General features: G+C 42.1%; 1 protein-coding gene across 31 annotated transcripts in view; it reads left to right on the forward strand.

The window, feature by feature from the left end:
* Positions 1-13017, forward strand: part of NRXN1 (neurexin 1) — a 985083-nt gene that overhangs the window by 851372 nt on the left and 120694 nt on the right. For 20 of the 31 annotated variants that reach the window (XM_077925450.1, XM_077925448.1, XM_077925452.1 and 17 more), the window contains 2 exons: positions 8693-8782; positions 10850-11169. In XM_077925450.1, the coding sequence (XP_077781576.1) occupies positions 8693-8782; positions 10850-11169 (410 nt within the window). The remainder of the gene's footprint in view (positions 1-8692; positions 8783-10849; positions 11170-13017) is intronic. The other 11 variants (XM_077925461.1, XM_077925463.1, XM_077925464.1 and 8 more) reach the window with 1 other exon arrangement.

Below are 13017 nucleotides of genomic sequence, written 5' to 3' on the forward strand. Positions count from 1 at the left end.
GCTCATGTATAAATTAACATTTAAATATTTATCTATTATTATCATCATCATCATCATCATCATCATCATTATTAAATTGTAGCGTTTGGAGGGACCGTTCTCTCATCACAGGTGACTCAAGGCATCTTTGCAAAAACAAAACAACAGACTCAGAAGCAGAACCCATGCATTCATTAAAACCAAGGGGGGAAATTACATCAAAAATATTCACCCCTCGCCCATCCCTGCCCCCTTCCGACCCTGCTTCACACATGTTTTCACCTGGCTGGAATGTCTCCTTCAATTCTGATCATGCCTCTTGCTTCTTTTGACGGCGAATGGAGAGAAATGTGTGGAGAAAGAAGCCTGCTGAACAAAGGTGACATTTTACATCCATTGTTCTGCGTCCTTCTTTTTTTCCCCTTCAGGCCCTGCACATGATTGTCATGTGGCCCCCGGAAGCTTGCCCCAAAGGAATATAGCCCTTTGGGCTGAAGCACAGCAGAGGGTTATAGATCCTGCAATCCTCCATTTTACACCTCATTCGTACACCTGAATAATATAATCACCTTTTGATGCCCATTTCAGCTTTCACAGTATAGTATCAACTAGCTAAACGTTTCACCATTACTATAAAAGGCCCCTTTTTAATATATTTCTGGTAGGCATGATAGCATAATATGACCTTTAATTTAACAGCCAAAGGCTTTTTTATCACCTCCTTGTTGCTTTTTTATCTTCTCTTGCTTCTCCCTGATATAACACAGCAGTCTCTCCATCTAAGCCACTCGGTGCTGCGTGGAGACTGCTGCCTTATTACTAAGGGAGGAGAATTGAGTTGGGGAAGGATACTTTTACCTTTAATTATTGATTGCAGCCGCAGAAAAGGCTCTGAATCAAAACAAGACAAATGGAGGCAATAAAGAGGAGGAGAAGGCTGCAGACAGGCACGGGAAAACGCACACCCCAGACTTGAAGAAGGGGTACAGGAGAGAGACAGGAGTTGCTCCCAGTGTGTGCAGATTTGGAGAGCAAATGGCCTCCTTTGTTTCACAAAGCACCTTCTCGTGAGGAGGGAGCTTCCACCGCAGGAAGGGAAAGAGGCTTCCCTTTTCTCGCTGGTCACTGTTCCTCTGAGATCTATCGCCACCTCTGAGTTATCAGTTATCAGTTTGTTTTGGGAACATCAGGAGGCCACCAAACTGGATGGCTTTAAAAGAGTATTTGACAGATTAATGGATGGCTATGAGCCATGTGGCACTGTGGGTTAAACCACAGAGCCTAGGATTTGCTGATCAGAAGGTCGGCGGTTCGAATCCCCGCAACTGGGTGAGCTCCCGTTGCTCGGTCCCTGCTCCTGCCAACCTAGCAGTTCGAAAGTGCAAGTAGATAAATAGGTACCGCTCCAGCGGGAAGGTAAACGGCATTTCCGTGTGCTGCTCTGGTTCACCAGAAGCGGCTTAGTCATGCTGGCCACATGACCCAGAAGTTGTATGCTGGCTCCCTTAGCCAATAACGAGATGAGTGCCACAACCCCAGAGTCAGTTACGACTGGACCCAATTGTCAGGGGTCCCTTTACCTTTACCTTATGAGCCATGATGAATGGTATTCATGCTGGAAACCACAGCTTGTGGGTTTTCCACAAGCACCTGGTTGGCCATAGTGAGAACGGGATGATGGCCTAGGTGGGCCATTGGCCTGATCCAGCAGGCTCTTCTTGCGTTCTTATGATCTGGAACGAACCCTGCATGGGAGAAGGGTTTCAAGGAAGGGTCTGCAGCTCACAGGTAGAGCATATGCAGAAGGTGCCAGATTCAATCTCGAGTGTCTCCAAATAGCGCTGGAGAAGACTCCTGCCTGGAACCCCAAAGTACCTTTGGCGGTCAATGCAGGCAATACAGTGGTACCTCGGGTTACAGACGCTTCAGGTTACAGATGCTTCAGGTTACAGACTTCACTAACCCAGAAATAGTACCTCAGGTTTAAGAACTTTGCTTCAGGATGAGAACAGAAATCGTGTGGTGGCGGTGCAGCAGCAGTGGGAGGCCCCATTAGCTAAAGTGGTACCTCAGGTTAAGAACAGTTTCAGGTTAAGAACGGACCTCCAGAATGAATTAAGTTCTTAACCCGAGGTACCACTGTACAGGTAACTCACAATTTATGTGAAATTTACACTCTATGAATGAGTGAGTGAATGAGAGAGAGAGGGGGGGGAGGGAGAGAAAGTAAGAAAGACAGAAAGTGGGTGGGCATCTGGGGAAATGGCAATCTCACCTGCTATTGAACCCAATATGTAAGAGCTGTTCTGCACTAGAACGGACGCCCTCGGAAGCTTATAGACACTCCTTCATTGGAGGTTTTTAAGCAGAGGTTAGGTGGCCATGTGTCACGGATGTTTTAGTTGAGATTCCTGCATTGCAAGGGGTTGGACCAAATGGCCCTCGGGCTGTTTTCTAATTCTATGATTCTTTGACGGCCAGGGTATACCCTCTCTGCTTGAAACAACTTTATAAGCAGGGTATAGCATCCTCAGGACAGAACGAAACAGCCACATCTGGCAGCAAATATGTGAGTGTGGCAAATAATAATAATAATAATAAATTTTTATTTATATCCCACCCTCCCCAGCCGAAGCCAGGCTCAGGGCGGCTAACAACAAAAAAATAACACAACATTCTAAAATCATTTCATTATAAAATGAAGTCCCCTCCTCCAGCCACTCCTCCTGAGCCCCACCACCCTTCCCGTCCCTCTTCACTGATGCCCCGGGCTGGCAGGCTGCCTCAGTTGCCATCTATCTGTACTGCGCAGACAGCCCTATTGACAAAGGGCCTTGACCTAGCAAGCAGGCAGAGAGGCAGCCACCCAGGCCATCATGCCTTCCTTTGCAGATGTGCCACAGGCTGGTGCCATCTCTGCAATGCAGCGTTTGTCTGAGGGAGTGGCGAGCAGGTGCCAGGCAAAAAGATGAGCAGGGAGGGTTTGGAGAGGAAGGACTGTGTGTTGTGTGGCCACTCTTGTGCCTCCTAAGCTGGTCTGTGCCCTCAGGTGAAGCAGAGGGTGCCGTCCCATCACATGGTTGGACATGGTCTCAATGTATTTCATATGTGAATAACAAAGATAAGGAACTCTAACCTCTGACATCCTACATTTCCTTTTTTGTTTGACTCGCTAGTTTTGGCCAGATCTGCAATTTCAGAATGCTAACACATTTTCTTGCTTTATTTTACTAACGTCTTATGTGTCTGGAGGGCGTGTGTGTGTTTGCACATTGCAAAAAGTTCTCCTAAATAAATGGGGGTACTGTACATCATTTTACCCTGTGTTGTAGAATGGAATATGTCAAGTTGGCCCACATCTGGACTTCATTGTGGGACAATAGACACGCCACAAGCCACTGTCATCGCTAACGCCTTCCATTACCTTTCAAAAACAGTTGTCTCTCTACGGGGGAGATAAAATGTTACAGAAACACACCCAAAGGCAACACAGGGTTGGTAGCAATATTCACAACAATGCAAACTGAGAAAGAAAAATAGGTGCAGGGCTTAAGATGGTCCTCTTGCAGAGACTAATTGATCTAATTGGTTTTCAGAAGGCTCTGGGGAGTTTTTTCAGTTTCCATGCTCTACGGTCAAAGCCCTGGTCAATCTCTGCAGTGCAGAGTTGACCCAGACTGGCCCAATGACACCTGAACATCCTCTTCCAACTGACAGTGTTTAGAAAGTTCTGTGATATGCCCTTGGAGCTCGGAGCAATGAAGGGACATGACTTGAGCACAGGTGAAGAAAAACTCCCAACAAATGTAAACGGACACTGGTACATGCACAGGCTCAAGCCCATTCAGTGAAGGTGGCAAATAAGTAAAACGTACCTCTCCACCTTCATTGAATCCTCGGGTTGCTGTCCTGCAGAGCTATTTAGCTAAAGGTTTGCTAACAAGTTTTGGACTTCATCATTGGTGCTAATGATCCTGGTGAAATGTCTGGAGTGCTGTCTTATCTGATGTTGTTGGATGGAGTTCAGCTTCTGTAGTTTGAGGACCAGGCAAGGTACTTGGTCAGGTTCATGCAACCGTTTGTAACCTTGCCCCTCCTGGCTTATAAAATCTGGCAGAGAGAAGATAGCTGGATGAGCCAGGGAGGTAACTAATGCTTCTCTTCAAGAAGGAGTGGTCCCAGGTTGCCTGAAGGAAGTGATTCCCTTTCTGGCCAAAGTTCTTGAGAGGGTGTTTGCCAACCAGATCCAGTTCTTGGAGGAGACAGCTTTTGAAGATCCATTTCAACTGGGATTCAGGTCTGGTTTTGATATGGACCTGTGTGAGGAGAGAAATGGAGGAGTGTGACTCCATTGACCCTCCTTGATATCTTGACAGCTTTTGATACCATCTATCATGGTATCCTTCTGGGGAGACTGTCTGAGTTGGGTATTGGGGGCACCACATTTCAGTGGTTTCATTCCTGCTTGTATGCCTGGGTCCAGAAGGTGGTTCTTAGACTGCCTTGCTCAGCCTCGTGGGTTCTCCAGTGTGGGGTCCCACAGGGTGGGTTCTGTCTCCCAGGCTGCTGAACCTCTACATGAAACAGTTGAGTGGGGTCATGTGAAGTTTTGGTGTGCATTGTTATTAGTATGCTGATGGCACGCAGCTCTATTTTTCCTCCTAATCTTCTGCAGGTGAGGCTTCTGTTCCTATGCTCTGAGCTTCATAAAGTCAGGATATATGCAGGAAGGATAGCTATAGCACAGGAGGTTTCTCTAATGGAAGTGACCCCACCTCCCCCAGGTCTGGCTTGTGCCACAATCATCCCCCTTGACTCCTTGATTTCTTCAGCTTTGCTCTACAAGTGACTTTGCAAAGCACTTGGTTTTCGCAAACACAATAGAAGAAGCAAATTCCTGCATACACCAGTCATCCTCGTCAACAGGAGAGGAGCGAAGCTGAGAGGAGCAAGAGTTCCAGATGTGTACTAAAGCCTAAGTGTGCACCAACTGCCAACAGAGGCATCTTATAGCAACAAGCAGACTTCTTTTGCAAATTCCCTGTGGTTTGTCAGAAAAGTGGACCCAGGATTTTGAAATTGCATGTAGGCTTGATGTGAAGAGTGTGGATTCTGGGGTTAAGGATGCTATAGATTGCCATGGGTTCAGACCAGGTGCTCTGAGGGTCAGAAACTAATTCCATAATACTTTTGTAAACCAAGAAATCTCTAATAAAATATATATTTAAAAAAGAAGAAGAAATCAATTCCATACTTTGTGCTCCATTGGGTTAGCTACTTTAGGGGAGGAACTGCATGGAGCTCAAGCCAAGATACCATGCACACAGCAGAAAGGAAGAGAGACAGCCCATCACATGCTGCAGGTGGTTCTAAAGTGTCAGAATCAGTACCCATCCCTCAGTCTGAGCAGCTAACTATTGAAGGAAATTGCTAGGGATTCCTGTGTCTGCTGGCCTCCTTCCTCTCTGTTTCTGGTCCTTGCTACCTCTCCATATGTGCTGACTGGACCTTGCCAAGAGTCATGTATTTATGCCTGACAGAATACCTCAAAAAGGGATACCTGACAGGAGCAGAGACTTTCTGGTGCATGGAAAGTTTGAGAAAAGAGCATGGAGAGCTGGAGCACATTCCTTTGGCATCATTTAATAAATAATAATAGTAAGTAATAATTCAACAGGCTGGCACAATCGGCTGATGCCATGACCAACGCCCTGGGCTGGAGGTGGATGAATCAATGCGAAGACAGGAGATGTGAAGACTCCCACTCTGGATGATGTCAATGTGCTTCTCATGTGCGCTGATGGAGGAAGAAACATTCTATCTATTCAGTCCCTCTGTGCATATTGGGCTGCATATCCATGGGATGGATTATGCATATGGGTTTTTTAAAAAATCTGTATGATTCTGTTCCCCCAAAGCTTTGCCATTGGTATAATCAGCTGCAAGAACCTGAATAAACCTCTTTGTGTTACAATCCGGACACAATTTCCTCACACATACTCTTTTGAGAGATGAGTCAAAGTAATCAAAAATTATTATATGTGTGTGACCTTTACAAATCAACTGGCAATTTCTGCACTTTCCATTAGCTTTTTAGCTCCCAGTGGTGCAAGATTGCGGTAGACGGAATGAAATGTAATTTGCAGATTTTCGAATCTTATAGGAAGCCACTGAAGTTCCTAAACTCCCACAAAGCATAGAGTTTTAGCAGGAATAGTTTCTGAAAGAGACCTTTAGAAGTAAATAAAACACCGATGATTAGATTCAGATTTACCGAAACCACACTGTGCTCCAAATCTATAAACTTTCAAAGTCGGGGGAAGGAATTCTGCATTTATGCTTCTACAAGTCAGAAGGCCAGTTCAAGAAATAGAACAACAGAATAAAGTGGTTTTTAACTGTGTATAATTTGCATGCGTATTTCTAAACCATTTCAAATTTGATTGAGAGTGACCAGTGTGGGACTTCAGTGACAGAGAAGAATGGTTAGAGGTTCCAAATTGGGTTGAGACTAGACATGGGGAACAAAAGTTTCTACTAGAGCTGCTGATCCTCTCTTTGGGGTCAGTTTTCCCAGGCCCTTGTCTTGCATCACATAAGGTTCAGAACTGGTAACCACTTCTGAAGAATACAGAAGCTGCTCCACATAATGAATGGTGAATGTATGTCTGGTGCCAGTTAATTCATGTTCTCTTCAGAGTTGCAAATGTCTGGGGGGGGGGAGGGAGAGAGTTGGGGATGGAATAGTTAAAAAATCTCCAGAAGCACAGAGGGAGTTTCTTCTACAGCTGAGTCAAAAGGTCTACATGGTGAAGAAGGGTTGAGAAAAAGCTTATGTTGTCACCAGCTCCCCATTTTTCATTCATGCCGCCATTTTGGAACAGCACTGCATCTCCTGGTGGCCCATTGCTGGTAGCTGCCACACCCACCCAGATCCCACCGGAAATGTTGCTACAACACTATCATGTGATTTCATTCCTAGGTAGTAGGAGATACAGAAGAACCACTGCCAGCATAGGCAAGCATCCTAAAAAGAAAACCTCCCAGAATGCTTCACCGTGTTAGTCATCTGCAAATGGAGGGGCAAATATCAACTCAGCCATAACTGCTTTTTAAAAACTGTCTGCCACATGACATTGCCTCTATGAGATTGTATTCTCAGAAAGCTTCCATGTTTGTTCCTGGGTGAACCAGGCATGACATATATTTTTTTGCCAGAACCTGAACATAAGAAGAGCCTACTGGATCAGGCCAATGGCCCATTGAGTCCAGCATCCTCTTCTCACATTGATCAACCTTGTGGGAAAACCACAAGGAGGATTTGAGTCTCTCCTCCTGTGGTTTCCAGCAACTGGTATTCAGGAACACTGATGCCTCCAACCATTTTAAGAGCTTTTTGAAAGACGTATTCTCACCTATCATTAATGTAAAGCAGAGAATCAAACTGCACATTCAACTTGCGGAGGAATAAGCATCGTTGACCTGTTTCCTGCCGGCATCCATGACTACCCCTCTCTCATATCGTCAGTGTCACCAAACCTCTGGCTTATTCTTCTCTGTAAAACGTAAAGCATAAAGCAGCCTGACACAGATTCAGTGACCTCAAGTGGTTTGTGTATCACAGCTTATAAAGTAATGGGATTGTTTATAATCTCTGTGCACTTCAAGGACCCCATTCTAAAGAGTTAAGGTTAATTCCCTCTGAAATCAGCACAACTTAACAACTCTCTTGTCCATTGGATTTCGGTCTGACTTAACCGTGCAATCCTACGCATCTCTACTCAGATGTGAGTTCCATTGTTTTCAGTGGAACTTACTCCTGGATACGTGTGAATAGGATTGCAGTCTTAGCCTGAATCAAAAGTACTGCTGAGTAGATACACATTACGTTGTGTGGTTCAGTGTGACTAACCTTTTCACTATCAAGATTTCTATTTACATTTAAACCATCGTTTCTGGTGTTACTTTTGTCAAAGCCTTGATGGTCTATGAGGAAACTGATTCTTTACATTCCACAATGATATCCAAGCAATTAATAACCTGATGTGTTCTTGTTCTTGTTTTCCTTCTGCTACCTGTTCAGTATATTTGAAGCCTTTGGAATTAATTGATTTGGAAGCTAGAGAATTTTAAAAATGTATTTTTTCCTGACTAGGATATAAATTATGTCAGATCGCTTTCTAGATCTCAGACGTAAGTGTGTCCTTGACGATGGTTAAGCGTTGTAATGTTCTTCTTCTTTAAATGACTAACCCGGAGTAAGAGGTTGGAGCAAGAGGTATTTTGCAAAATTAAACCTGTTTCACCTGAACCTGTTTTAACTAGTTAATAAGAAACATCAAAACAAACAAACCAACAAAAAAAGACAAAACCCTGAGGTCAATGAACATTCTTTTTGTAAAGCTAGTGTTTGATGTTTAAATTTGTTTTTTTGGGGTCTGTCTATAACTTAAGTTTTAATAACCTAGCTCAAATGCAGATTTCTAATTTTCAATTAACATAGGAATAATTTTGTTTGCTAAAATAAAATAAATGAATGAATGGCGAGTCTGAACCATGAAATGTTCTAGGTAGAGCTTTTTAAAACATTCCAAATTTTTTCCAAAAAAAATAATAATCATGTGGCAACTGTATAGCTCAAGCTTTAAGTATTAACTTTTAACCTTTGACCTTACAGATTTTAACCAATGAAATGTCTCTTTAAACTTTAAAGGAAACAATGATAACGAGCGCCTGGCGATTGCTAGACAGCGAATTCCATATCGGCTTGGTCGAGTAGTTGATGAATGGCTACTCGACAAAGGTAAAAACATTGATTAAAACTTCAAATAAAAAATAATTTGAACATAACCGAGTAGTGCTTCATTGTAACACCAATAAACATAAAACAATAAATTTTTCGGTAAAACTAAATTAAAAACAAATTTTAAACAGTAAACTGTAGAGTAAATATTTGCATACCGTGTATATAATAATTTCTATATACATTTTAGTGGTATCGCCTGTTTAATAATCTTACCCTGTTAACTTAAGGTTAAAGGGACTGTTAAATATAATCCACTAACTCAATCTATGAAGGTACTCATAGCAAGCATTAACCAAAACTGATAAATCATTCATAGATTATATGACATGTTCCATCATCTAAATTATTAACTAAATATATTTATATTTATATATATTTATTTATAGATATATATATGTATGTATCTGTATGTAGTTATGAGATCTTCATTACGGTCCTGAAAGAAACAAAGCAAAAAAAAATCATTGTTTAAACTGTAGGTGATATTAAATAGTGGGCAATATGATTGCCAAATGAGATGAAGTCCCTTTAACGTTGGCTACATTCAAAGGGGATTTTGGAACAAACACTAATTAAAAGAGCTTAAAGTTGTGTGCATGCTTTTATTATGAGCAGAAACCAATCTGCAAAAGAGAATATTATGTTTATGAATAACAATAATAATAATAATGAGCTTGCATTGGTGAGGATTTCTGTTTTCAATAGCAATGTGACATGACTCTTCATTGATATATGTTTCATTCCTTAAACTTACTTTTTACATCCAAAACGTTTTTGTTTCTTTTAATTTTCTTCCTTTTTCTTTTCGTCAGTAGCCTTGCTGAAAGACAATCAGACATCTCTCTCTCTCTCTTTCTTTAGCATTTTTTGTTTGTTTCTGAAATGCTCAGTATACTGTATGTATCTCATGCCTCTTCAGTGTGTGTGTGTGTGTGTGTGTGTGTGTGTGTGTGTGTGTGTGTAGGAAATTCATGTATGAGATTCAGGAGCAGATAGCCTTACAAATGAATAGGATAGATCTATGAATGCTTGTATTTAATGATAATTTTTTTAATGTTAGGATTCATTAAACGAAGTGACGACATTTGCATGTAACACTAAACTGTGGCTTAGCGCCACATGGATGAACCTCCACAAGCCCAATAAGGGCATCAGGTTTACAAACTTTGCCCACCACTTCCTGCATGGATGGAAAGCCAGACTTTTTCTATGTTTACTTTCTCTCTTAAGGAACCTTGGCTTAGCGTTACATACAAACTAGGGATCCTTATGTCAAACAGCCTGGTTGGTTTGTAAACAGGCCAACTCCAAACCATTGCTTATGGTTCTGGCTTGTTTGAGGAACCTTTGTTTGCATTAAACAAGTATTCCTGATTTCTACATAATGCAAAGCGGAGGTTCTTTGAAAGCAAAACTAAACTCGGAAAAACTCGCCTTCCTTTGTCGTGCGCGGAAAGGAGAGGTGTGGAAGGGCAAATGCATGAGTCTGATGCTTCACTTGGAACTTGTGCTGGGTTGTCCACATAGCACTAAACTATGATTGCGTGTGACCTGGAATATTGGCATATTTACATATTACGTAGATCTACGTAGATGAATGCTTGTGTGAGAGAAATGTAATACATAAGTATTTGCAATCCTTGCAATTTTGCATGTTTTGCCTGATAGAACCGGCAATCAGAAATCTGACCTACAAATACACACACACACACACACACACACACACACACACCTCTAAAGTTTGGACCAAAATAATAATGATCATGATAAAAAGAATGGGTGAGGAAGTAGTCTGTAGAAAATAGACAAAAAAAATTCCCAATTGGCCTTTCAAGCGAAAAGCAAACCCAACATAAATTTTAGAAATTACATACATAGATTGACAATTCTGCATTCCATGGACACCTCATTAAAAAAGCAATGAATTATGAGCAAAGTTCCTTTCTTATAGTTTATTGCTCTCATCCTCCACCCCATAACAATCTGTTTAAAAATCATCCTCTGTTTAAGAGTGTAGTGTTCGCAATCAACATTTTTTGCATGTATGTAATACTATCTTTGCAGGGCGTCAGCTCACAATCTTCAATAGCCAAGCGACAATAAAAATTGGAGGCAAGGAGCGGGGCCACCCATTTCAGGGGCAGCTTTCTGGACTCTACTACAACGGCTTGAAAGTCCTCAACATGGCCGCTGAGAGCGACACCAACATAGTGATAGAAGGGAACGTGAGACTCGTTGGTGAAGTGCCTTCCTCTATGACAACTGAGTCAACCGCAACTGCAATGCAGTCTGAGATGTCCACGTCAGTCATGGAAACCACCACCACTCTGGCGACAAGCACAGCTAGAAGAGGAAAGCCACCAACAAAAGAGCCCATTGGTCAGGTTAGTCAGCCATGATGGAATTTCTCGATGTTTGGGTTTTCTTTTCTTTTTACATTTCTTCTCTGGAGTTTCCGCAAATGCCTGCTTTCACAGGTCAAACACCTTTTGTGAAGATGTAAGGTGATGGTCATCAGGGCTATCCATAGATAGGGATAGCATTGACCTTGGTATCTGCATCCTGTTTGACAGCACAGATACTGAAATTGTGGGTTAGTCAACCATGATGGAATGTTTTGCAATTGTCTTTTATTTTTACGTGTTTCTGGATTTTCTGCAAGCATCTCCTCTTACAGGTAGAACAACTTTTTGGCATAGATAGGAGGTCTCAAGTTGTATTGACCACAATGTCTTCATCCTGCACATACGGTGAATATGTGGGTGCTGTGACCATGTGAATATCCAAGCAAATGTCTGAGTGGAGATACGTCTTTCCATACTGTGGCTTATACCAGCTATGACAAGACCATGTAGAAAAAGGTTATTCAGCTGAGTTTCATCACTGACTTTTGGCGCACCACTGATAGGGGTGCCACAAATTGTATGTTACACAACATCTGTCCTAGAAGTAGACATATCAGGTGTGTTTTTCGGTGGCTTGGTGAACATAATAGAGATACAGGCCCTAGACTATAATTAGGTAAACTTGACTAATTTAGCAAATGTTGGGCTGATTTAGAAATTAAGAGCCTATCTGGTCCTGTTAATTCTTACTGTGTTAGAACCTGCTATATACCAAGTCAGGCTAGCGATTCATTCAGTCAACAGCCGTCTCCAATCTGGTAGTGTTTTTCCGTTGTTTCAGTCCTATGTCCTACCCAACCTAGTTATCTGAGGTTGTCTGCCTGGAGATTGTTCAAGATATGATGTCCATTGAAACAAATGCTTTACAATAAGGTGTGGGTTCTCAAACAGAGTTTAATGAGGTACAATGATGGCATTGACAGGGAGGCTCTGGATACAAATGTTCATATCACCTCTTGGACCCTCTAAAGCGTTGGGGCCAGTTTTGAATGGGCTCAGTTCAGTACCATTCCATCTTGCCAGTGCCATTTCACCTTGTATAGGTAATCTGTTAGAATCCTCAGATGATCACTGTGATTAAATTTCAGTTTGCCACCAACAGACACATGCAAAAACCCAGCAACCAAATGTTGCAGTGTGGCATGCTCCCACTCCAGCCAGTCATATGCTTTTTGAGGATACTCCCTTGCATTCCAGGCCACTAGTTCTTGTTGTGTGTATGTATTTCCCCCCTTCACCAACAGACACGCAGCATTCTTTGTCCACTGAGTATCTTTACTCCACACTGAGCTGTTTGCGATTTTACTGTGCTTAGGGTTTCTTCATCTTCTTAAATAACACTGTACTGCTGCCAACCTTGGGGTCTCCTCATGCCTCTGATGTGAGGTGGATGGTGTTGTTTTGACTATGCGTGGGCAAAATCCACATAGGAATGGATGCCCCCACATATCAAAAGCATTTATACGCAACCACAGCAGCCCTAGTGATCTATGCTCAGAAATGGAGAGAGAAAATTATACCAACAAAGGAGGAGTGGCAGATGAAATTGATGGGATATATGGAATTTGCAAATCTAACTAGTAGAATAAGAGATCGGGAAGATGGAGTCTTTAAGGAAGAATAGAAAATGTTTGCAGAATATACAAATAATTGTGTTAAATGAATTAAAAACATTAGCAGGGTGGGAGTAAATTCAGCAGTTTCAGGTATTGAAGATATAGGGAGTAAGCAGAAAAATAAAACATATGGAGTAATTAGAACATGCAGTTGTAAATGGATAAATAAACAGAACCATGGAAGGTGGGAGAGGGAAGCTGATGATTATGA

This window comes from Podarcis muralis, chromosome 3 (genome assembly GCF_964188315.1).
Source record: "Podarcis muralis chromosome 3, rPodMur119.hap1.1, whole genome shotgun sequence".
In the NCBI taxonomy this organism is placed as follows: domain Eukaryota; kingdom Metazoa; phylum Chordata; class Lepidosauria; order Squamata; family Lacertidae; genus Podarcis; species Podarcis muralis.